Source organism: Pelophylax lessonae, assembly GCF_965119305.1.
Source record: "Pelophylax lessonae genome assembly, chromosome: 5".
Taxonomy (NCBI): domain Eukaryota; kingdom Metazoa; phylum Chordata; class Amphibia; order Anura; family Ranidae; genus Pelophylax; species Pelophylax lessonae.
Window position 1 is genome coordinate 275,954,592 of NC_138772.1, and position 26,413 is coordinate 275,981,004.

The 26,413-nt window shown below is 42.2% G+C and overlaps 1 protein-coding gene across 1 annotated transcript in view; it reads right to left on the bottom strand.

Annotated features, from left to right (window-relative positions):
* The window catches only part of NFX1 (nuclear transcription factor, X-box binding 1), a 176,914-nt gene that overhangs the window by 95,500 nt on the left and 55,001 nt on the right, over positions 1–26,413 (bottom strand). The window contains exons 4-8 of the mRNA XM_082259382.1: positions 16,381–16,458; positions 16,191–16,296; positions 14,406–14,477; positions 4,887–5,026; positions 1,639–1,738 (exon numbers count right to left, since the gene is read on the bottom strand). Of these exons, the coding sequence (XP_082115508.1) occupies positions 1,639–1,738; positions 4,887–5,026; positions 14,406–14,477; positions 16,191–16,296; positions 16,381–16,458 (496 nt within the window). The remainder of the gene's footprint in view (positions 1–1,638; positions 1,739–4,886; positions 5,027–14,405; positions 14,478–16,190; positions 16,297–16,380; positions 16,459–26,413) is intronic.

Consider the following 26,413-nt stretch of genomic DNA (forward strand, 5'->3'; position numbering starts at 1 on the left):
AGGCCTGGTTCACAGTGGTGCGATTTCAGATGCTGCTTGAGTAGCACAACAATTGCATGACAAGGGAAATCACATTGTTTTCAATGATGTCCATTCACATCAATGCAACTCAGCACAGAGCGATTTTGGAAAAGGTTCCAGTATTACTTTGTTGCCATTCTAGAGCGATGTTGGCAACATAGAAAATAGACAAGCATTATTCAAGTAGCACTATATAGATCGCACTAAAAGTTGGAACAGCATCCGAACACAGCAGTGTGAATCTAGTCGTAGTCTGACATCAATCTGCCTTTTATGATTTACTTGATTTTTTTTTTTCTGCTTGCTGATTGTTTACCGTCAATGCATAGCACAGTGAGCTATCAGGCATTAAAAAAAAATAGTTACAGCCTATCTGTAAATGAAAGATGCTGCCATTTTATCTAGGAAGACCTATTTGATGGGGTTTCAAAAGGGAAAAAAAATCTAACTAAAGTGGCTCACAATATTATATAACTAAATTAAAAAAAAAAAAAAAAAAAAATGAAAAAGTCTAATTTAATTTAACAAATAAAACTAAGTAAAATGTAAAATGTGGCGATTTCAGAGTTTTTCAGATTTAGAGCCGGTTCACACTGAGACGATCCGACTTCGGGGGGCGACCTGTGAAGTCGCGTGCACCGCGACTTCGGCGCGACTTGCAGGGACTTCACATAATGGAAGTCTATGCAAGTCGCTCCCAGGTAGCCCCAAAGTAGTACAGGACCCTTTTTCTAAGTCGGAGCGACTTGTGTCGCTCCTATTAGAACGGGTCCTGTACTACTCAATGGACCGCGACCGACCGCGACTTGTCAGCTGACAAGTCGCGCTAGTCTGAATGGACTCTTACCTTTTCCCTCAGTGAAGTTGCTTTTTAAAAGTGACTTGAGAACTCTTTTCAAACAACTCTATTTTTGTGACAGAATTATAAAATATAACTGTGACCTAAAAGAAAAAACGAACAGCTAAATCCAGTTGCTATGCAATACATAAGCCTTCTAAAGAAAATTAAAAAAAATAAAAAATCCTTTCACCACGAGTGTGCCAAATCCTTCACTAATTTACCTCCGGCCTAATTTGGTAATCTTTGTACACATTAAAATCTGCATTTTGGGCTAGAAGATGACTTGAAAAACCCAAAAATATTTTCTAAAAGCAGAGACCCTGCAAAATAAAAAAGGAGGATTTGTCAGGTAACTAGATACCAAATTTGTTAAACCTCAAAATTGTATGCACATGTGACATGGCAAAAAAAGGACAGTACTTTTTTTTTTTTTCTTTTTGAAGGAACCTACTCCCACCTCAATTCTTACCTAAGCGAGAATGACATTCGTTTGGGTATTTGTGCTGCTGATGTCTTTAAATGGCCAATTTTTTTTTTTTTTTCTTAATGAAAAAAAGGTGTATGCATACATGTCACTGATTTCTACTAGAGGTCAGCAAATACAGGGCCTGAAATACACCCAATGCTGCCATTAATCCTTTGTTTAATGTGGCAGAATGTTTTGCAGTACAAATGCATAATATTCTGCCAATAACTTGCTTGATCCTCTCACATGACAGTTCCTCTCAATGTTTAAGATAATCAATCAGGACGTGGCACCTAGCAGTTTAGCTTACTTGCCACAGTGCTTCTGACAGGAGAAGTTTCCAAATCCATCATAGTTATCTTTGTCAGTTCCACATGGCACATCTCTTGAGCTTCCACCACAGTAGCAAGCTGGAAAATATAAAGAAAATAATAAGATTTGCTGGAAAACTCAAGGTGAACATTTTTTTCCATTGCCACACAGCAAGAAAGCTGGAAAATAGACTAGAAGGATGTGCCATTCGCTGTGGGTGAATTTTCCTGGTGCATCCATTTGAAATGATCAATTCACCCGCAGTGAATGTTTTATGATCAGATGTTATGTTACGATCAGTTATGTTATGATCAGATGTACTTCTTGCAAATGCATTCATTTTATGTATATGTATGTATGTATGTATGTATGTATGTATGTATGTATGTATGTATGTATGTATGTATGTATGTATGTATGTATATATATATATATATATATATATATATATATATATATATATATATAGACACTTGTGTTCGAGAATATAAGAGAATATAGTATACAATGCAGATTATGGAGCGTAGCATTTCCGACTTGGTGGTCCATGGTGACCAACATTAGGTGAGTAGAATGGGGTAGCGTTGAGAATAAAACTTACAGAGCAGAGTTTGTAATTTGATATTCCAGAGTTTAAATGTTTCAGGGAGTGTGGCACTTCAGACTAATGTACTAGTAGTATAGAACATACAGCACAAAGTATCAACAGCGGCAGTCCACAGTGCGTAACAATCAGTGCAATACACGTGTGGAGGTCCAGAGTATGTAATGTACGGTGTAGTGTATAGAGTTTGTCTTCTGCATTCCTCCATGCACAGCTTATCTATCTCAACTCGACCTCAAGCAGGAGAGAGAAAAAAACATTTATTCCACTGGATAGTATACACGTTGATTCTACATGGATTCTCCATTGTGCCCGAACACAAGAAATGCCCAAATTTTGGCAGCAGATAATGGCTGCTGTGGTTTATATCTATATGTTTTTTTTTCTGCTAGTATAATTACCCTGTGTATAATCATGCCAAGTCAACCTGTTCTTTGTCCCTTGGATTATGTTCAAAATGCCTTCCTGGTGGATGGCTTTTGGCAGCATTGTTCTGTCTCCAAAAAATTGCCTATTGCACACATTGTGGTGCGACAGAAGACGCTAGCAGAGACTTTTAGTCCGTGCTAGCACTTCCATGTGGTAGCACTAGGTTCGTTGGTTTGAATCCCAAACAAGGCACTACCTGTCTGGAGTTTTCATGTTCCTCCTGTGCTTGCGTGGGTTTCCTGTGTTCTCCGGTATCCTCCCACACTCCAAAGACATGCTGGTAGGTTAATTGAATCCTGTCTAAATTGGCCCTAGTATGTGCATGTATAAATGCTGCAAATTAAGCACCTTCGATTATAAACTCCTTTAGAGCAGGGACTGATGTGAATATATATATGTAAAAAGCTGCGTAAACTGACGGTGCTATAAAAGTACCTGTAATAAATAATTAATTTCTGGCCTTGTTCGAAAGCAGAGTGGGGTGGAGTTAAATGGTATCAAGATGCCACCGTAACCAGGAGAAAAATCTACTGACTAAAGTGCAGGGATGAGCTAGGGCGTGTTCGAGTTCGAGCGTGCCCGATCCCGCCAGGAAGCAAACACTGCACTCCGCTAATCACAGGCATTGAGATATTTCCTGATCCGCAGTTGCACAGATCGGGAAATGTCTCACTGCCTGTGATTAGTGGAGTGCAGTGTCGACTTCCTGGCAGGATCGGGCACGTACGAACTCCAACACGCCCAAGCTCATCTCTACTAAAGAGTAGTTATAAAACCTTTTATAACCCCTCTCTAACCTGCTGCCTGCCACCCATATTTTTTTTCATTAGATTGTCTTCTTTTTTCTGTGGCAAGGAATGGAGGTCCATCCTCGAGTGTCCAAAATTATGAGAACTGGGAGGACCCAATTACATATTTGGGGCCTTTATCTATGCCCACACCAGTATTGACTGCTTTATCTCCCCCCTCCCACACAGACTCAGAGCAGATTGAAACATAATCAGCTCAAAACAACCTGATGTTGGGGTCTCCGGCTATAATCTTGTTTACTAAGGTGTCTATCTCATGGTATAATTTCCCCATCGTTTGCCTCCTAGGTGGGAATTTCCATTGTTAATTGAGTCACCTATTGTTTCTGCCTGTCTGCGTATCCTCTTGGAGAGGTGACTAGCATTGTGTCCACATCACATTGTTACTGAACCATTGTGGGATGTTTAAATGTGTTTATGTTAGCTGTTCGATAAATGTACTGTTCGATGTGCTAAAATTATGAGGAGGGAGAGTCCCCGGACAGCCAAGGCTCTCACGCATGTCCCTGAATTGTGATTGGGCTCAGGTAAGTAATAGGGGGAGCTGCTGCACTCAGGTTTTTTTATCTTCATGCATAGAATGCATGAAGGTAAAAACGTTCAGCCTTTACAACCACTTTAAAGTAACCTAAATAAAATCAGATGGTGGTAAATTATAAGAAAACAATTTGATTGGTCAAATAATGTCTCACCTAACAGGAGCATAAACAAGCGCACTAAAATCCTAACCGTGACAAGGTCTATGTATACCACAGACATGGACAATTCCTTATTATCTGGGGGGTAAACAACAGACTATCAAACAAACAAAACCAATAAGCCAACAGCAAATTTCCCAAAAAGGAGTTTGTGTTTGCCAAAGTCTGAATGCACTACGGACATCAAATTAATCTCATGAACTAGCAGATTGTATCCAAACTGGGCAAGGGTTATGTAATTTCCATGTATTTCAGCATTTATGTCAAACATAAAATATTCAGGTGGTGGTCTTTAATAGTTGGAATATAAATGGTCAAAGCTTAAGATGATACAAATTTGCATATAAATACCATAGGGATAAAAGAAAATCTTTGTATGAAGCAGGTTCTTTACACGTGTTAAAAAAATTGACACAATAATGACTAATAAAAAAAAATTACATGCTTTTAAATGTTCTGCTGCCATAGAAACGTCTTTATTAGAAATATATGAAGTGGTTACATTATGCAGAAAAAATTAAAACAATTAACTTTTATTTGATGGTACTCAAAGAAATCACACGTTAGTATAGGATTCCAGTCAATAATTACAAGATAATAGCAAAATCAAATCACTCACTCTGTCTATGTTGTTTCAATTGGTACTTATTTGTTATTGGAAAAATATAAAAAGGGGGATTTCAGAAAAGCAGACTAGGGTTCTTACCTTGATGTATAACTTGCTGGCATGGCTGGCATTTCCCAGCATGGCACACCTGATTGCAGTTGTGCTCCCCACAGTTCAACGGATTTCCACAAATGTTTGCACAGTGCAAGGTTGAAGACTGCCCACAGCGAACGGACTGGCTGAAAGGAGGACACACTGTTATTAGAAGAGCTGCTGTTAGTTTAGAGCTGAAAATATCTGATCATTTTTTTTTCCCCAAGTAAATTAGAAATACTTACACAAACTGCATCATGTAATGACTATTCATTTTTTTAACCTGTTGCGTATTTTGAGTACACAAAGTACACCAAAAAAAAAAAAAAAAACGTATGAAAACTATAACACCAATCAAATCCATTCCTGTGCTTTATGAAAGGTTATCTCAAGCAGTCTTATGTTCCTCTTTGAACTACAGAACACATCTGCTTTGTTATGGACTAACTGCAGCCTCTGCCTGTCCTCTGTGCTCCTCACAGATGAAGAAGGATTTAACACTTTTCTGCCGTTTTGAAGGGATGTAGGGAAAAGAAGACTGCAGATAAAAAAGTAAAACCTATGTAGGAAGAGTTGTTATATCTCTGTATCATCTGTGGCTCTTCACTTCACTGGGTATATGGGAGGGTTTACAACCACTTTAACCACTTCTGAAACCGCCCGCCGCAGTTTTACGTCAGTAATTTAACGTTAAATACTGGGGTTATGGCAGCAGATAGCCCCGGTATTTTTTTTCAAACTGCGGGAGGTCCGCTTTAACATAAGGGTGGTCCCAGTTCCTTATGAGAAACGAGAGAGGTGCACCCCTCTTCCCCCCCCCCCCCCCACTGCTTTCCGGTCATTTTCCCTGCTTACCAGACCCATCGGTAGCGAGGATAATGAACCGGTCTTCTGTCCCCTCAGACTGGAGGCCTTTGAGGACCAGAGTGACATCATACGTCGCTTCCTAGCAACCGATTTAAAGAGCCCATTTTTTTTTTTCCAAGATGAAAGAAATTACTTTTTTTTTTTCTTCTTTCTTTTTAGTGTAGATGTGAGATCGGAGGTTAAAAAAACAGTGTAAAAATTAAAAATAAAAGCTAAAATATAGGAGAAAAAAAAAAAAAAAAACGCCCGTCAGCTCATGCACAGAAGCGAACGCATACGCAAGTCACGCCCACATATGAAAACTGTGTTCAAACCACACGTCGCCATTCCGCGAGTGTGCATGGAACGTTGGGTATTTATTTACTCGGCGTAACAACATCTTTCACATTATAGAAAAAAAAATTGGGCTAACTTTCTTCCTATTTTTTTAATTAAAAAGAGTGAAATTTTTCCCAAAAAATTTCATTTATAAGACCGCTGCGCAAAATACGGGGTGATAAAAAATATTGCAACAATCTCCACTTTGTTTTCTAGTGTCTCTGCTAAAAAATAAATAAATAAATAAATAAATAAATAATAATGGTTTGGGGGGTTCCAAGTAATTTTATAGCAAAAAAAAAAAAAAGAAGAAAATAAAACGGATTTTAACTTTTAAAAAACAGGTGTCAGAAAAAGGCCCGGTCCAGAAGTGGTTAAACCGGGATGATGCTTGCACCTGGAGGAGTTATACCGGTATGAAAATAAAAATTTCTGTTTTCCAGATTCTGTTTCCAGCAGAACTGATTTGAGTGCCTCACTAACAACTTGATAACTTTTGCAGGTGACGGAGGGGGTCCCACCCCCTCCCGCCGCCGCCACCTTTCCTAGGCTCTGCCGTCCGATTGCGGAGATTGCTGCCCAGAATGGAGAAAGGAACGGACGTTGTTCCTCTCTCTCTCTGTGACCCTGGAAACAGGAAGCGATGAGTATGGCGTCACTTCCAGTTTCGTCTCTTTGTTTACCTGGCCGTCAGCGGCCAGGAAAGCAGCCGATCAGAACGATCTGAGTCTGATCGGCCGCATTGGAGAGATTTGGGGTCTAATAGACCCCAGATCTCTCCATAAAGAGGGCCTGTCACAGCCCATGCTGTCAAACGAGATGTTGTTTATCCCTTGTTAAGCAATAAAGTTAATCCAAAAAAAAAAGTTTTGTATAAAATGAATACTATTTTAAGCACCCCATACGTTACTCCCACACACTTCTGTAAATGGTGAACAAACCACACGTGAGGTATTGCCACGAACGTCAGTGAGAGCAATATTTCTAGCATCAGACCTCCTGTGAATCTCCAAACGGGTAACCTGTAAAGGCATTTAAAGCCACAGCGCAAAAACCGTGTGACAAAAAATTTGCAACATCCATCATTTTATTCTATACGGCCTTGGATAAAAAATAAATATATATATATATATATATATATATATATATATATATATATATATATATACACACACACACACACACACACACACACACACACACACACACATATATATATATATACATACACACATACATACATACATACATACATACATACACACACACACAGACATATACACACACACACATATATATACATTTAAAATAATGTTTGGGGGCTCTAAGTAATTTTCAAGCCAAAAAATAAAAAAAAGTTGATTTTTACATGTAGGAGCAGTGTCAAAATTGGCTCAGATGGCAAGTAAAGGATAAGTTTACCTTTTTTAAAAAATAATAAAATACACACATCTTTTTACAGGTAGAAAATAAATATATATATTATAAATATAAATAAATGATATTGCCTGGAAAGCATTGCACCCACGATCTGCCATGAAGGACTCCCACAGACTTGTCAGTGTAATCTGTCTGCTTATACATCTTATGGGCAAGCAGATACACTGACAGAAAGAGGCAGTGAACTACCTAGAATCCTCAACAAAGCACTGGTAGTTCATCGAGAACTACACGCAGTCAGCCGGAAAGGATGTCGGCACTTGTAATTTCCCATTCACAGAACCCTGTGAATAAAGGAGCTCACATGGCAGTTTTTTTTCTATTAAAATAGTGCCAGCGAGCAAAGGAAGAAAATCCCCAGCTTGCTATCACTAGATGCAGCATTGGGGAGATGCGGCAGGAGTAGGAACATATTACTTGTTCCCAAAGGTGAACTTATCTTTTAAATATATGGGTCATTAAATCAGCCTTAATATTGCCGAACACTTTTCTGTAGCTTCAGAAAAAAATTAAAGGACATGATAAGGAAAAAAGTATTTTTAAATAGCTTCAGAAATTTAAAAAACTGACCTTACAATAAAAGGCAAGGTATAAGGTCTGATCCCAATAAACTAAGAATATTGCGAAAAGGCCTTTTTTTCAAATTTCTCAAAACGTCTAACAAAATTCTTACCCGCTGGTGCCCAAGTATTATCCATACCTTATACCCCACAGTGCAGGATAGTTGAAGGTGACAGAATAAAGAAACTACAAGTCCTATCTTCCACCGCGGCCAATGGCTTGTAGTTCTCAAATGACTGCGAGGGCACTGATGAGCTCCCTCACAGTTCATTCACACTTCTCCAGCTTTCTAATAGAATTCTAGTACAGAAGTAAGGGAACGAAAGCTGGAGGGAGAGTAAACAGGAGTCTGACTTTGCACCCAAGATCCACAGGATCGAGGAAGCAATGTCAGACACCTGCCTTCTCTTTTTTCTATATCAGGGCTCCAAAGAAGGAAAATGGCTTTCATAAAATTTCTGGGAGGAAAGAAAAAAAAAAAAAAAAAAAAAAGGGAACAAAAAGGAAATATTTTCATCCTAAATAGAAACTAGCAAATTGTATTTGGGATTTGTAAAGCCTAGGACTACTTTTATGCATTGCCCAAAAATGTAGAGGATAGGTTTAACCACCTGAGGATCAGACTGTTCCTGCTCAGGTCATGTTTCAGCTCTCAGCACTGTCACACTTTCGATGACAACTGCTCAGTCTTGCAACTCACAGATTTCTGCATCTATACAAGCTACATTGATGCAGGGATCTCCCCCACTGTGCTATTGTATGCTGACAGCAGGAACTCCCTTCTCTCCTGCAGCCTGGCTAGAGGAGAACACCCACGCTTGCTATAGGACCTATGCAGAGGAGGAGAAGTGTACAGGGCCAGCAGGGCATTTCAGAAGGGGAGGTAAAGGGCTGCTCTGTGCAATGCCATTGAACATTCAGAGACTGCCATGCAAGAGACAAACTTAGATGCTCCTAAGAGGCCATCACAACGGAAACACAGTGCCTCAGGCAATTAAGTCCAGTGCTCAAATTCCAAATCATCCCTGCTCAATCCATCGGCTTACTCACAAAGTGAACCTTCAGAGACTCCCATGCAAGAAACAAACTTGGATGCTTCTAAGAAGTCATCATAACTGAAACGCAGCGCCTCTTATGAAAAAAAAAAAAAACATTGGATTTACTTCTAAAGTCACATCATAGTAGTACTCAAGTCGCCAGCAATTTTCCAGCAAGATGCCTGGCAAAGTCGCAACTTTCAGGTTGCGGCTGTGGGAACAGAGCCTTGGTAAATCAATCCCTATAAGAGATAAAGGCCCAGTATGGCCAGAGGTAGGCTCTTCTTAGACTTTTAAAAGACATGTAATATGCTCACAGTGAGACAAGCCCTCAGGTACTTACACATCCAAGCAGCTGGTACTAATGAAGGTGGCCAGAGGTGACTAAGTCACTATAGGAGGCCAGTGGAACAATATTGGAAACCAGATGATCCAAGCGGCTCTAAAAATCTGCAGTAGTAGAAGCAGAAGGAGCTTCCACACATGAATCTTCCAAACTTTGAGACCTATGATTACTGAATGCCAACCAGCCATATTCATTAAATGAATTGTAAGAGACTGTCATCCATAAGGTTATGCAATGGCTCTAGAACTGGAAAGTGTTCTATAGAGTTTATAGTACAGTACCTGAAGGATTGAGAAGTGATATAATGCAGAGACTATTAGCCAAAAGGTCATGTGGTTATAAGAATAGAATAACCACAAATATAGACTCACACAAAGACTGCAGAGATTGGGGTCACAGACATTTGCGGCTAATCAACAGTACAAGGTCTACAAATTGCCACAATGAAGAGAGCAGTGTCTAAAAGGGGACAATACAAGGTGATCTTTGCCACTTCTAGAGGTCTATTCATACGACGACTCACCGGAGACTGTAACCATGGCTCTAAAACTGGGGCGCGCTCTGTGCCTTACTGACACTGTACACAGGAGTCTAAAAAATGCCACGAGCCAGCATCCCTGACCAATCCATGGGCTTACTCCCAATGTGAACCTGCAGAGACTGCGTTTCACCAGAGGCTAGGACTCCAGCAAAAAATTGAAGCATAAAAGGAGTGAATTTATTTACAATTTAAATAAACTTCAAGTGCATCAAAGTTTATTCACAGAATTGACAGCACAATGTTAATTACATTTCCATATTACTCATTACACTGTCATATGTCACCGCCAGGATGCCAAGAGAAACAAATGCACATATACTCCATATGGTCATTAAGTTGGAGGAGTGCAGTTGAAATTATTATGAAAACATATTTGACATGCCGAATTAAAGTAGTACAGCTTTACTGATGTTATTGCAACAGTGAAAAATTATTTCTCAATTACCTCCAATGGAGGGTACAGACAGCAAATAAGGCAGCCTCTTTTGGCATTATTAGTAGACAACAGTGGCCTCAGATGCTGCAGCTATGCTGATAATCCATGTGGTCAAATCAAGAAAACAGTATAGATCAGTAATTATCTTCAAGTGCTAGGTATTTCTGTTTGATCTGTGCAGCACACACAAGATCGATAACAGACTACATGAATCGAGCTACCAAGTAAAACCTTAATAAACTCAAAGCACCAACAACTAATTTCCCAGACAACAATCAATCACTTGCCAGCAAGAGGAATTGATTTTATGGATTTAAAAAACACACATACCCCCAACTTTCAGAGAAGGGAAGGAGAGGCAGCTTTTAGCACAAAATATTTGGGCAAAGGATTCTTGCCACATCCTGCATCATGTGGGCCATGTCATATGAATGCACAAAAAAAAAAAAAAGTTAAAGTTCAAGAAAAAAAAAAATGTATGTATATGTGTATGTTTATATGTATGTACACATACACAGTATATATAGTTAGGTCCATATAGTTTTTGACACAGGCACAATTCTCATACTTTTGGCTCCGTATGCCACTAGAATAAAAAGGAAACAATCCAAATGAATTTGAAGTGCAGACTTTCAGCTTTAATTCAAGGGGTTGAACATAAATATCAAATACAAAAATTTTAGGAACTGCATCCATTTTTATACACAGTCCCCCCATTTTCAGGGGCTCAGATGTAATTAGACAAATATAACCATAAATAAAATGTTCATTTTTATTATTTTGTTGAGCATCCTTTACTGGCAATGACTGCATGAAATCTGGAACCCATGGACATTACTAAAAAAGACTGGGTTTCCTCCTCTCTGATGCTTAGCCAGGCTCTAACTGCAGCTGTCTTCACTTGTGCTCTGTTTGTGGGTCCTTACTGCATTTAGTTTTGCCTTCAGCAAGGGAAATGCGTGCTCAGGGTTGGGATCAGGTGATTGACTCGGCCATCGCAGAATATTCCACTTCTTTTCCTTCAAAAGCTCCTGGGTTGCTTTTGCAGTGTGTTTTTTGGATCATTGTCTATCTGTACTGTGAAGCGCCGTCCAATCAACTTTGCTGCATTTGGCTGAATCTGGGGTGACATCTCTTAACACTGCACATTTCATCCGGCTGCTTCTGTCACATCATCAATAAATACCAATGACCCATTGCCACTGGAAGTTATGCATGCCCATGCCATCACACTGCCTCCACCATGTTTTACAGAGGACGTTGTGTGCTTTGGATCATGAGCTGTTCCAAGCCTTTTCCACACTTTTTTCTTCCCATCATTCTGGTACAGATCAATCTGTCCAAAAAATGCTTATCCAGAACTGGTATGGCTTTTTTTTTTTTTTTTTAAATGTTTTTTGGCAAAATCTAAATCTGGCTTTTCTTTTCTTCAGGCTTATGAATGGTTTGCACCTTGTGGTGAACCCTCTGTATCTGCTTTCGTGAAGTCTTCTCTTAAATGTAGACTTTGATAATGATACGCCCACCTCCTGGAGAGTGTCCTTCACTTGTCTGGATGTTGTGAATAGGTTTTCTTTACAATAGAGAGGATCCTGCGATCATCTACCACTGTTGTCTTCCGTGGACGTCCACCAGTGCGTTCTTCTTTCCTCAGAATGTACCAAACTTGATTTGGCCACTCCTTAATGTTGCTGCTATCCAGTGGCGGAACTACCAGGGGTGCAGCGGTCGCACTTGCGACCGGGCCCTGGTGTCCCGCCACTGTGGGGGCCCGCTGACTTCTCTGGTTAGGTTATACTAGACGGAACAGGGACACTTGCTGCACAGCGCAGCGGACCTCCCAAACAGTCTCCGCCGGGTCCGTGCAGCTGCAGGCTGATGAATGGACATTCTGTCTTAGAGCCGATCTGCTGACCCAGAGCAGTGATGGGGGAGGAGCTGCTATTCTGATTGGTTGTGATGCTGAATGAGGATGGATGTCACAGGAGACACGTGGAGCAGAGAGGGAGCCGAGAGAGACAGTCATCCCACCCATCCCTGGACACTCACCCCCCCCCCCTCCCTAGCCCTGACACGGTGACACCCATTCCATCCATCCCCCCCAGCCCTGACACTCACCCCCCCTCCCTAACCCTGACACCCATCCCATCCATCCCCCCAGCCCTGACACTCACCCCCCCCTCCCTAGCCCTGACACCCATCCCATCCATCCTCCCTAGCCCTGACACCCATCCCATCCATCCCCCCCCAGCCCTGACACTCACCCCCCCTTCCTAGCCCCGACACCCATCCCATCCATCCCCCCCAGCCCTGACACTCACCCCCTCCTCCCTAGCCCTGACACCCACCCCATCCATCCCCCCCCAGCCCTGACACTCACCCCTCCTCCCTAGCCCTGACACCCATCCCATCTATCCCCCCCAGCCCTGACACTCACCCATCCTCCCTAGCCCTGACACTCATCCCACCCATCCCCCCTAGCCCTGATACTCATCCCATCCATCCCTAGCCCTGACACTCATCCCATCCATCCCTAGCCCTGACACTCATCCCATCTGTCCCCAGCCCTGTCACTCATCACCCCCCCCCCCCCCCCACCAGCACTGCCACAATTGCATGCTCCAGGATTCCCATACAGCCACCTGCACACCAGACTAGGAGGGGTGACATATAAAGGAACCAATTTTCTTAATATTCCTCCTGCAGCCTTTTAGCTGCTGCAGGAGGAAAATAAAGGGGGTTTATTATATGTAAAAAAATAAAATTGTGAAAAAATAAACTGGTAAAAAATAAAATAACTAAAATAAAAAAAAAAAAATGACACCAGTGGCTGAACTACCAGGGTCCCAAAAGTTGCACTTGTAGCATTTTGCCAATGGCTGGGGGTCAGGGGGGCCCTTTATGGTGTCTTGCACCCGGGCCCGGAAGGTTCTAGTTACGCCTCTGCTGCTATCTCTGATGGATTTATTTCCTTTTTGAAACCTTACTATTGCCTGTTTCACTTGAATGGACAGCTCCTTTGAACGCATGATTTAGGTTCACAGCAATAGATTCCAAATGCAAATACCACACTTAGAATCAACTCCAGACCTTTTAACTACTTAATTGTTGAAGAAATAATGAAGGAGAAGCCCACACCTGGCCATTAAAACAGCTTTTGATTCAATTGTCCAATTATTTTTAGTTCCCTTGAATAAGGGGGCGGTTTGGCTATTCTTAAGAGCTGTAACTCCTAAACCTTTACTCTGATTTGGATGTACAAACCCTCAAATTAAACCCGAGAGTGTGTACTTTCAGCCCATATCAATTTGTATAACTATAGCTTGAATATGTTTTGGTAAATACCTGAAAAAATGAAAAAAAAATTGAAAATTGTGGCTTTGTCTAAAGATATATGGACCTAAACTATATTATATATACACACACACACACACACATTATATATATATATATATATATATATATATATATATATATATATATATATATATATATATATATATATATATATATATATATATATATATATATATATATATATATATATATACACACACACATATACACACACACATATACATATACACACACACACACTTTTTTTTTTAAATAATGATGCATATTTTTTTTGCAGGTAAAAAAAATATGCATTTACTATTTTTTTTTTGTTTTGTTTGTAGGAGCCTGGAAAGCATTGTACCCATGATCGGCAGATTGCAGGTGCGGTGCCATGCAGAACTCCCACAGACTGTCTCTGTAAGCTATCTGCCATACTAATTTTGAGGAAGAGAAGCCAAAGCCATTTATCAATCACTCAGTTGGAACTATTAAAGAGCCACATGAAGTTTAAAATGGTTCTATCACAATCTTAGTAAATTTGTGCTGCAAATGCTAAAGCCTTAAAACAAAAACAAACCCACAGCCAAATGATTCTGATGAGTCAACATTTCATAGATCAAACATGAGCTGGCACACTTACCTGGTTCTACCACATTCACAGGCTTTTGTTACATAGGCAGGACAGGAGGGGCAAGGTCCCGGGTGACAGAGGCTGAATATAAGAAAAAAAATAAAAACAAAATGTTTCAGGAAAAAAAAAAAATAGTTGCATAATAGTCATTTATATGATAAACTGCTATTGCAGTTGTCATCAGGTTTTTGAAGGTTGATATTAACCATAACATTGATATGCACATTCTTCCAGGTTAGTAGACCACTAAATAGTGGATGAAGGATAAGGAGCACAAGAGCTCACATCTTCAAAAACAAGCTTGCTGTATGCAAAATTTTTTACCATTCACCATCTGAACAGAGGGAAAATCAAAATTAGATAAAAGCCCACCTTGCAAATCATCCTCTACTATGTTATTCATATTGGCAGAAAACACACACTAATCAACAGCCTATTCAAGACATGAATACGGAGTACATTTTTAATCTAGCAAAGCAGCTTTATTTTTTAAACCAATCACTGTAAACCTTTAAGCTCTGTACATATTAATCCATGTAGGGCCATGTACCTCCGCGTATGTCACATCGGGAGCAGCGGCTGTGTCAGTGCAACCACTGGGCCCCAACTGACAGTGATGGGACTACTGCCACAGGGATGCATGAAACATTGTGCCGTTAAACATGTCCCACCGCATCCAGGCGCCAGCGACTGAGAAAGATCACCTGCCAACTGTCTACTCCGGGAATGTAGACTGCCTACAAGGCTAGAACGCTGCCGCTGGTTACTTCCCAGAGGGACAATCTTGAAGTGGTGTAGAGTGAACAGTGGCAGCCAAGAGTGCACTGCTCACCCACCCCATCTGTCAATCACAGAATTCCTTGTATTATTGTCCCTCAATGCAACCTGAATGGAGAAGAGAAGGAATTACAGTATATTCTCTGCCCATTTACAAAACGGATTGCATTGTGGGACAATAATTGGAAGATCAACTCTGCAGGACACAGCAGCACACCATTATTGGTAAATAATGTTGTTTGGTGCAGTAACCAGCAAAAAAAATAAAAATAAAATAATTCTATCTGTAAAATTTAACAAATCTACAATAGCGGTGCATTCAATACATTATATTTACAATGATAACCTGAATGCTTTAACGTCTTTTCAATAAAACATGTATTTTGCCTAGGAATGCCCATGCTTTTTCATATAACAAACACAGATGTAGACAACCACAGAAGAGAACACTTGAAAATATGCGCACAAAGAGGCAATATAAACAAACATTCTTACATGCATAAACACATTTTCTTAAAGCGAAACTTCACCCAAAAGGGGAAGGTCCTCCAAGTCCTCCTCTGCCACATTTGGCATATCAATGTTTTTTTATATTGAAGGCTGTGGACCATTCACAAAGCGCAGCTAGGGTTGAAGCCACAAGCAGTAAAGCCGGCTGCTTACAGTTAAAATGCTGGTGTCAGGAACCCGAAGGCTAGTGAAGAACTAGCCTGTGTCTGAACAGCGCTGGATCTTGGTACAGGTAACTGTCCTTTTATTAAAAGTCAGCGCTACAGGATTTGTAGGCGCTGAAATTTATTTTTAATTTTTTTGAGAGTGAAGAACTGCTTTAAGAAGATAGCTTGAAATCTGTATGACACATATAACACACGTAGTAGAAATCTGTATGACACATATAACACACGTAGTAGAAATCTGTATGACACATATAACACACGTAGTAGAAATCTGTATGACACATATAACACACGTAGTAGAAATCTGTATGACACATATAACACACGTAGTAGGTCTTACATGTTGCAGATGTGAGGACAATCTAGGCCAGAGCGTTTCTTTCCACAGAGCTCCCCACAGCTATGGGGAATTTCATTTCGGTTCCATTCAGGGTTATTTACTTTACCTGAAGCAGACAGGATAGTTTATGATACAAGTAAGCAAAACAACAAGGCACCTTTTCTCAATCAGGAGATTAGGTCACACTTACTACAAAAGCAGGTATAAATACTTGGAGCCCGAGAGGAGACATTCTGACAAGCAGGGCATCTCCAGCCACTATTCCCATCTGTAGTGCAAAAAACAAAACCAAAAAATTATCCTTGAGGCTTGTGTACATAGCTATTTGCATCTGAACTGCTTTTCTTCCCTATAAAAAGGGAATGCAAAAGCATTTCCAGACAACTCAAAAGCAAGTCAAAGCAAATGATTACAGAAACTTCCTGTAAAACAGTAACTTCAAAACATACCATGCATCAATGTATAACCAACAATTATACAAAGGCATTCCATGTACAGTAATACCCATAGAAAGTTTAAAAATAAATTGTAAAATTCTAGATAATTACTATATATATGATATAGATCTGAGCATGCATGTTGTACTTCTACATTTGTCCTCCCCTCATTAATATTCTACTTTGTTGTTCTTGTGTATGGAATTCAGGAGCCAGCAAAATTTCTGTTTTGGTGCCAGCTCCATTACCAACACCTAGAGGAGACCTCAAAAGTCAGGCACCAGCTAAAGTTGTTTAAAAAGAGTATTGGCTACCTAGTTCCTGGGATTTGTCCAGCCTTGATGTAAATACATTTTCTTTTTAAACAAGAAATATACCATATTAGTAAGAATGAAAATATTTGATTAGTGTATTGACCTTTGAAATTACTACTATAGTTTTACTAAAAACTATTTTAAGATAATAGTATAGTTTTCATTTCAGAAGTAGTGTGTCCCTTAAAGATCTCCCTGAACCTTATCCGGATGACTGGAGAGCCAAAAATATACATGCAAAGCCAATTTTTGATTTGAGGCTTTTTGGACTCCAAAACTTAGCAAGATATTTGAACAGTGACATAGTCCATGCCAGCAATTCAAAGAAATCGTAGCTATTTTAGTAGGTCATGCAAAACAAAATCTGTTTCCATCTAGCTCTGCAAATTCCTTAACAGATAAGAACAAGTGAAAAAAATGATGCTTGTTAAATGTCATCGTGAGCACAGTTTACTGCAGAACCTTGAAATCTATGTTATTAAATAAACATCACTCCTTGCTCATAACTCACACAAGTGTAAAAAACAAAAAAAGTTAACATTTGAAGCCCACCAGCCACATTGCCTTTTATTACCTTTAAATATTCTCTATATCTTTCATTAAACTGATCTTTTTTTTTCTGATCTGTATGTAAACCCCACTATGCAACTGCCACAAAGTACACAGAGCCACATCGGAACATGTTCTATTACTTCCAGTGCAGATGTGCTTTACAAATGGCAAAGGAGGAAAAAGCGTAGCACAGCCATATTCAATAGAAGACAAAAATACTAAAACTGTACCAGAATACCGGGGTGCTACTATCTCCTCAACAGATTTACTGCTTTGGGAAAGTGGGCACTACTTACAGTGAGTACCTGGAGGTTGGAGCATGCCAATGGTAAGTGTGTGACCAAAGAGATGCCTTCCCTAAAAAGGCAAGTGAATAAGGCATTGTTTAAAACATATCTTCTATGTCCCAGGCACACTTCCAACATGCCCTATGCATATGGATAGGCATTACTGCCATGCAAGATGCTAACTGAAGAGGTCATCACAACTAAAGAGGAGGGGGTCTTCAGACAGTTGCTCAATAGCTTGCAAAGCTTTAGGGTCTTGCGTGTTAAAGAAGGATTACAGCCTACTCTTTTGGCTCTATATCTCCTGGGAATCAAAGGGGTGCCGTTTTTGTGCTGCATTTCTTTTTCATCTAAAGCCCGCTGTCGGCTGACATCAGAGTCAGTCCAGGGTCGGTCCAGGTTCTGAAAAGTTCCCGACCATATAGTCGGTATCAGCCCAGAAGCCTGGATCGGCACCTGGCTCAGCCTCTCAGTGAACCGCTGGGAGCCTGAGACGGCCGCTTTCACCCCCTTCACGGCCCAACACTCCAGTGATTGCAGGAGGGAGAGCAGAGAGCTAGTGATTGACAATCACCAGCTCTATGTTCAGTGAACTGAGTGATCAGCGCTCTTTGATTGCTCAGTTCTCAGCCTTTGAGCCAGCAGAATAAATACAGCATCAGGCCAATGCTGTATCCACCTAGGAGAGTAGAATTATTATTTTTGGTTAACTAATGCTTCTCTTTTAAGAGGAACATAGAAAAGAAAGACAACCCCCAGAATGGGGCTTTGTTGGCAGACAATAGATATGAAGTAGTGTTTTAGTAAAAATATAGTATTTATTGGCATAAAGATAAAAATCACAAAAAACCTCAATTAAGAGCAAACATGGTAAACCATCTGTATGGGTGCATGTATATCACCGTTTCAGTAGGTGAGCAAAAGGATTCAACCCAATGTTCTCACTATTACCAACATGTTTCGGAACAAAAGCAATTCCTTCTTTAGGGAATAGGTCTGAACACAGTATTATGGTCTATAAAGTATAAATATCATCAGTATAAGTTATATATAATTTGATAACATACCCATATCAATATGATCATAGGTGGCAGAAACAATACTCACATTGCTGAATGCACATTCAGAGATATATAGAGATGTTGAATCCTGAGTGCCTGTTTCTACAGGGGTGCAGCATGGATAAAGGCCCTGAATATAGGGCTAGCTAGATATAAGCTTTATGTAAATCAACATAGAGTAAGAGATGTAAACGATTAAAAAACTATGTAGAACAAAAAATTCATGTACATGTGCGGATAATGACATATTATACATGGTTAAACTTTGATAAGAATACATTACAACTTATCCCAATAGGGACTTTTCTATACAATTCTCATCTACTGTATGTTTCACTCTGGAGACCTTTTGCACGCATCTTTGACTAGTGTTATGCTTAGTTGTCTGTGTGTGTTCATTGCTTAGACATAGATACCCTGATATTTTCAATCACTCTTTGTAACTTATAGGACCGATTGATCTTTTGGGGATCCTTGAGGGCATCTGCTGTAGCCAGGACCTGGGAGAAATTTGCTCTATTGAACCGGTTGTGGAATTTTTTGTTCTACATTTTTTTAATCTTTTACATCGCTTACTCTATGTCGATCTACATACAGCTTATATCTAGCTAGCCCTATATTCAGGGCCTTTATCCGTGCTGCACCCCTGTAAAAACCGGGACTCAGACTTCAACATCTCTATATGTGCATTCAGCAATTCAGTATTGTTTCTGCCACCTATGATCATATTGAGAATATGTTATCAAATGATATAACACTTGTACTGATATTTATATTTTATACTTTATAGACCATAATACTGTGTTCAGACCTATTCCCTGAAGAAGTAATTGCTTCTCTTCCGAAACATGTTGGTAATAGTGAGAACATTTGATTGAATCCTTTTGCTCACCTACTGAACCAGTGACATACATGTACCCATACAGATGGTTTACCATGTTTGTTCTTAATTGACGTTTATTGTGATTTTATCTTTATGCCAATAAATGCTATGTTTTTACTATAACACTACTTTATATCTATTGTCTGCCTACAAAGTCCCATCCTGGGGGTTGTCTTTTTCTATGTTCCATTACTAGGAATGTGGCAGTCAGTTCTTTGGACATCTCTCATGCTAGTTTTCTATACAAATTGTTGGTTTCTTTTAGGAGGAGTCCCCCTGAATCCATTCATTGTCAGACGCGTTTCTGCACGTTTAAAAAAAACCTTTTAGGCCTGAAGATTAGGTTAAACCCTCAAACGTTAGAAACGTTTTGAAACCCTGGAGAATAAAATAGCGGTAGTTTCAGTTTTTTAGATCACACAATATTTGTGCAACGGTTTATCAAACGCAGCCAAGTTATTTTAGACTGATATTCTTGATGTATAGCAGAGAATACTGCATCGATCGGACTGGAAGCAACAGTGTACATCGTATCAGATTTCAGGATTCCAAATACAGACTCTACAAGAGAAACCTGCAAAGGCTCGGAATCAGAGAGAACGATACAGGCCTCAGACATTCTGAGAAATAAGCTAGTTTTACGCAGATGGTGCTGAGGCATGAATGGAATATCTGCAAGCAGATTGTTCCAATAAGACTGACTCAAAGTCAGAAGTGAATATAAAAAGGCAGTGCAGGTCTCAGGCAAATTAGGCAGAGTAAAGTGTAAATGGGTTATAAATCAAAATACTACAACCGCATACAAAGACTTTCTATATGCCAGAGGCTGTGCTATGGCTCCTAAACTAGAAAGCCATTTGCTACTAACAGACTCTGTGCACGAGACTAGAAAGTGCCAAAATTTAGGGTCCCTTGCCCAAAAGGCACATGAGGTAGCTTTGCTTCATTTAAAGGCTCACCCATGAAAAGAAGAAGAGACTGGGTCAAACAGAGGCTGTGTCATGGCTCTGAAACTGGAAATTGGTCTGTGGCCAACTGACACAAAATACAAGCAACTGGAAAGCACTACATTGCAGAGGTCAGTGCTCAAGACACATAGGACAAGATCCACACAGGTAGGACACCCAACGTTAACCTCCCTGGCGGTATGATTCTTTCGAATTTTAGGTGCTGGATGCGGTACCATTATTTTGCATGTAATTCTTAAGAATGAGCAGCCCAAACCAACTATTTATATATGATTTTTTTTTTCTGTGCGTTCTTCTTTATAACATCTCGGGTATAATAAAGTTTGAAACACAAAATCCTAAATTATAATATAATAAAAAACTATAAATAAGTTAAAGTATGTATGTATGTATGCACACATACACATAATATATATATATATATATATATATATATATATATATATATATATATATATATATATATATATATATATATATATATATATATATATATATATATATAATATAAGTAAAACTGCAGGAAAGGGCACTGGGGGGCAATCCAATGCGAATTTATTTTATTTTGAATTGTATCAGTGTTTGGTGTGTTTTACATTTGAATTTTCCGCCGGTTCCACCCCCCCTGCGAGCGTTGCGTCGCAGGAGACGGAAGCCGGGGCACACAGAGGATCGGGAGGAAGATCCACCGCCACACACCGCCGGGATACATCGCTGCATCCGGGTGACAAGGTAAGTAACCCCTCTACCAGGATCCAGCGATCTTCCTAGCGTTACCCCGAGTGTGGCTCGGGGTTACCGCTTTTGGCACTGAAATTTAACCCCAAGCCACACTCAGGCATACCGCTAGGAAGGTTAAAGGAGATTTAGTCTTCCAAAGCAAATACACCTTTACACACAGGTACGGACTAGTATTCTTCCTCTGTTTCTCCATCTCACTCAGCTAATGTGACCCCAGGGTTGACGAAGAGGAGCAGGGGAGACTAGGCAAACAAGGATGCTGTGCAGGTACATCCCCCTTATCAGCCGATTACATCATAGGTTGTTGGGATGCCAGCAGTGCGAAGGTTGTAATGGTGCACAATGAAAACCTCTGCCTTTGTGTAACTAAAATGGCTTGCATACAATTTTTTGGCAATTTGTAGGCATTTTGCCAAGCCACCCCTGAAGAAACCTGAAGGCACCCTGGTTGATATAGACTGCCTTAGACCTATCTAAAGGCGTACTCAGTGTTAGTCTTCAGAGACTGGGTCACAGCTCTATACTTGAAGAGCGTTATGCAACTACCAGTTAAAAAAGGTTTGGAAAATGCCACTAGCACAGATCCGTGCTTGAAAGTCACACTCCTGGCCAGTCCACAGTCTTTGCTTCAGCAGAGTCCAGGTACACTCTTTGAAGCTATTGTTAATGAGAATGCCATTCTGGATAACTATTGTATAGAGACCAGCTAAAGCAGTATGCTTTTTCTCTATAATAAAGATCTACAGAGTAGGTTGAGAAGAGAAAATAAAGCAAAAATATAGTTTGAATTTACCTTAAAGTGGATGTAAACCCTCACACATACCCAGTGAAGTGAACAGCCTCAGATGATACACAGAGATTAAACAAATCTCCCTGCATAAGTTTTATTTGTACATGTGCTGTCTTCAGCTTTCTAGACAGTTTAGAAAGTGCACGTCCTGTTAGAAGTTGCTCTTCCCTGGTAGGGAAGTTTGGCCACACACCGTGAGATAGCTGACTGGAGGAAAGGCACACACTCCCTCTCCACATAGGCAGAAACATGAAAAGCGGTGCTGTAATTAGACCAGCTCTCTGCTAATTTATAGAACCCACCCCGACAAAAAAAAATGGGATTTTTTTGACTTACCGTAAAAATTTAATTTTTGTAAAATCTTACCTGTAAAATTCCTCTGAGTCCTCTGACAGTCGCCGCCTCCTCTAAGTCATCACTGTTGGGTATTGACTTCCGCTCCGCAGGAGTAGCTAGGCATAAAGACTTAGCCAAAAGAACAAAGGCATTTGCATATACACACCCATGGGGGCTGTCCCATCTGGTCAATACCCCCCTGCAGTGACCACTCCCAACTCAGTTTGGTAGCATAGCAGTAGGTAATAAGAACCCCAAAAGAGGGGCGGGGGCGGTGACTGTCGGAGGACTCAGAGAAAGGAATTTTACAGGTAAGATTTTACAAAAATTCAGTTTTCTCTTACGTCCTCCGACAGTCGCAGCCGCCTCCTCTAAGTCATCACTGTTGGGATGTCCCAAAGCAGTATAGACATGAGGGGTGGGAGACGCAACCGTAGAAAAGGCAACGCAGTACCCACATCAGAGAAAGGAACCTTACATGCACAGTAAGAGAACCTCTGGGCAACAGAAAAAACAATGCTCAACAGGAGCAACAGCCCAGGAAAGCAAATACCAACAGCCAGGGACCCAGAAAACAAGGGACCTTCATGGCACTGCCACACTAAGAACCTTGCAGCCAAAGGAGGCATCAGCTGATGCCAGAACATCTACTTTGTAGAATTTGGAAACAGTGTGCACCGACGACCAAGTCGCAGCCTTGCACACCTGGGCCACCGAGGCCCGATGCCAATAGGCCCAGGACGCACTCAAAGATCTGGTAGAGTGCGCCTTAACAGGGAAGGGTGGAACCCGTTCCTTCAAAGCATAAGCCTGTTCAATGGTCTGTCTGATCCATTTGGCAATAGTCGCTGCGGATGCAGCCATGCCCTTCCAAGGTCCCTCGGGAAGGACAAAGAGGGAATCCGTCTTCCGAAAAGATTCCGTAGACGACAGGTAAACCCTGATCGCCCTGACAACATCCAAGGAATGCCGAGCAACCTCCTTAGGATGCTTAGGCTTCGTACAAAGAGAAGGTAGGACAATGTCCTCAATGTGGAACTCAGAGACCACCTTAGGAAGAAAGGAGGGATGCAGACGCAAAACCACCTTATCCCGGTGAATCACCAAGTACAGAGAACGGCAAGATAACGCTGCCAGTTCTGACACCCTGCGAGCCGAAGTGATTGCCACCAAAAAGGCAACCTTCTTAGACAGCAGCGGCAACGATATTTCCAGAATGTTTTCAAAGGGAGCACGCTGTACCACGGACAGAACCAAGTTCAAGTCCCATGGAGGTAAGGGCTCCTTCCTGGGAGGAGCCAAATGTCACACACCTTGAATGAAGGTGCGAACCAGGGAATGAGACGCCACAGGACGTTGGAAAAGAATAGCCAGTGCGGACACCTGGCCCTTGATCGTGGCCAGCGCCAGGCGCTGGTCCACACCAGACTGGAGGAAGGCCAACACTCTCGACACAGAGTACGAGCGAGGGGAGAACCCCCTGGACTCACACCAGGCGAAATAAGCCTTCCAGGTACGGTAAGAGGAGGTTTTTCTAGCCCTGACGAGGGTAGGAATGACCTCAGAGGAGAGATCCCTGTCCTTCAGGACCTGGGTCTCAACAGCCAGGCCATTAAAGCCAGCGACTGTAAAGCAGGACGGAAGATCGGTCCCTGAGACAGGAGATCTTCCCGCAGAGGCAGACGCCATGGAGGCGCCACTGCCAGGTGAACAACGTCGGCGTTCCAGGACCGGCGTGGCCAGTCCGGAGCCACCAGAATCACCAGGTGCTGTTCCGAGACTAACCTGAGGAGGAACCTGGATCGCAACTGAATCATGGGAAAGGAATACATCAGACGATACTGATGCCAAGGGACCTCCAACGCATCCAAGGCATCCGCCAGCGGATCGCGTGTACTTGCCACGAACCTTTCCACCTTTCGATTTACCCGGGATGCGGACAGATCCACGTCCGGGGATCCCCAACTCGCACACAGCATTTGGAAGACCTCCGGGTGTAGGCACCATTCCCCCTGGTCCAGGGTCTGGCGGCTCAGATAGTCGGCCTGCCAATTCTCCACACCCGGAATGTGAACTGCCGAGATCCCTGGGACATGAGTCTCGGCCCAAGACAGAATGTCGGTCACCTCCCGGGCCGCCCAAGCACTCCTGGTGCCCCCTTGGTGGTTGATGTAAGCCACCGCGGTAGCATTGTCCGTCTGTACCCGGACAGGACGGCCCCGAAGACGGTCCGACCACTGGAAGATACAGAGTTTTATCGCTCGCAATTCCAGCACATTTATCGGGAGGGAGGACTCCTCCTCCGACCAAGTGCCCTGGGCAGACAGGTTGCCCAGGACTCCACCCCAGCCCGACAGACTGGCATCTGTGGTAATCACTGTCCACACCAACGAACGGAAGGACTTGCCTTCCGCCACCGACGGGGACTGGAGCCACCACAGAAGAGCTAATCTGGTCTGACGACTCAAGGAGACACACAGATCCAGGGACTGAGGCAGTCTGTCCCACCTGTCCAGGATCTCCGCTTGGAGAGCCCGCGTGTGGAACTGAGGAAAGGGTATCGCCTCGAAGGCCGAAACCATCAACCCCAGGCCCCGCATACAGGCCCTGAGTGACGAGGATGGGCTGTCCCTGAGGGACCTGATCTTGTCCCGCAAAGTCCGGAGTTTGTCCTCCGGCAAGAACACCTTTGCCTGAGCAGAGTCCAGAATCATTCCCATATAGGGAAGATGGAGCCAACGTCGATTTCTGAACGTTGATGGTCCATCCGAACTCCTGTAGCGTCTGCACCGTGGTGGACAGATCGCGCACTAGGTCCTGGCTGGCACGCGATCTCAGAAGTAGATCGTCCAGGTAACCCAAGACCGCAATGCCCTGAGCCCTCAGCAGGCCCAGAACCGGCGCCAACACTTTGGTAAAAACCCTTGGTGCCGAAGCGAGACCGAAAGGTAACGCCACAAACTGGTAGTGGTCCTCTGCGATAGCAAAACGAAGGTACCACTGATGACCCTCGAAAATGGGGATGTGCAGGTACGCATCTTTCAGATCCATCGAGGCCAGGAATTCTCCTGGACTCAAGGAGGCCACCACCGAATGGAGAAATTCCATACGGAACTTCCGAACACGCACGAAGCGGTTCAGCGCTTTCAGGTCCAGAATAGGACGCACTTTGCCCTCCTTTCTGGGCACAGTAAACAGATTTGAATAAAACCCCTGAAACCTGTCCCGATGAGGCACCGGGACAATCACCCCCTGAGCGAGAAGGTCCTGCACCGCTTGATGCAGGTCCTGCAGACGCCCCGGAGGCAACTGAATATTTGAGGAAAAGAATCTGTGCGCCGGCCGGGAAAGAAATTCGATCTTGTATCCCGATCGAACGATTTCCAGAACCCACCTGTCCGATATCCGGAGCAGCCAAGGTTGGAGGAAACCGCGCAAACGTCCCCCCACCCCTGAAATGGGTGAGGGCGCCCCTTCAGGCAGAGGCGTAATGACCCGCCGAGCCGGCATTGCCGGACTTCTGCTTACCCGCCCAGGGCTTCTTCTGACTGCTCTGGGCCTTGAAGGGCTTGCCCTTGGATTGGTTCCGAAAGGCACGAAAGGACCCCTGAGTGGATCTAGGCACAGAACCCCGCTTGCCTCGAAAGGACTTGTTCTTTGGGTTCTGGGGCAGCATGGTGCTCTTGCCCCCCCCCCCGTGACGCCTTTTACCAGGGTATCCAACGCCTCGCCAAAAAGGCGAGAGCCAGCATAGGGAAAATCAGCAACTGTTTTCCGCGAGGACTGGTCAGCCCACCAGCTCTTCAGCCATATCAGTCGCCGGTTAAGTACCGAGACACTAGAGAGGCGTGCTA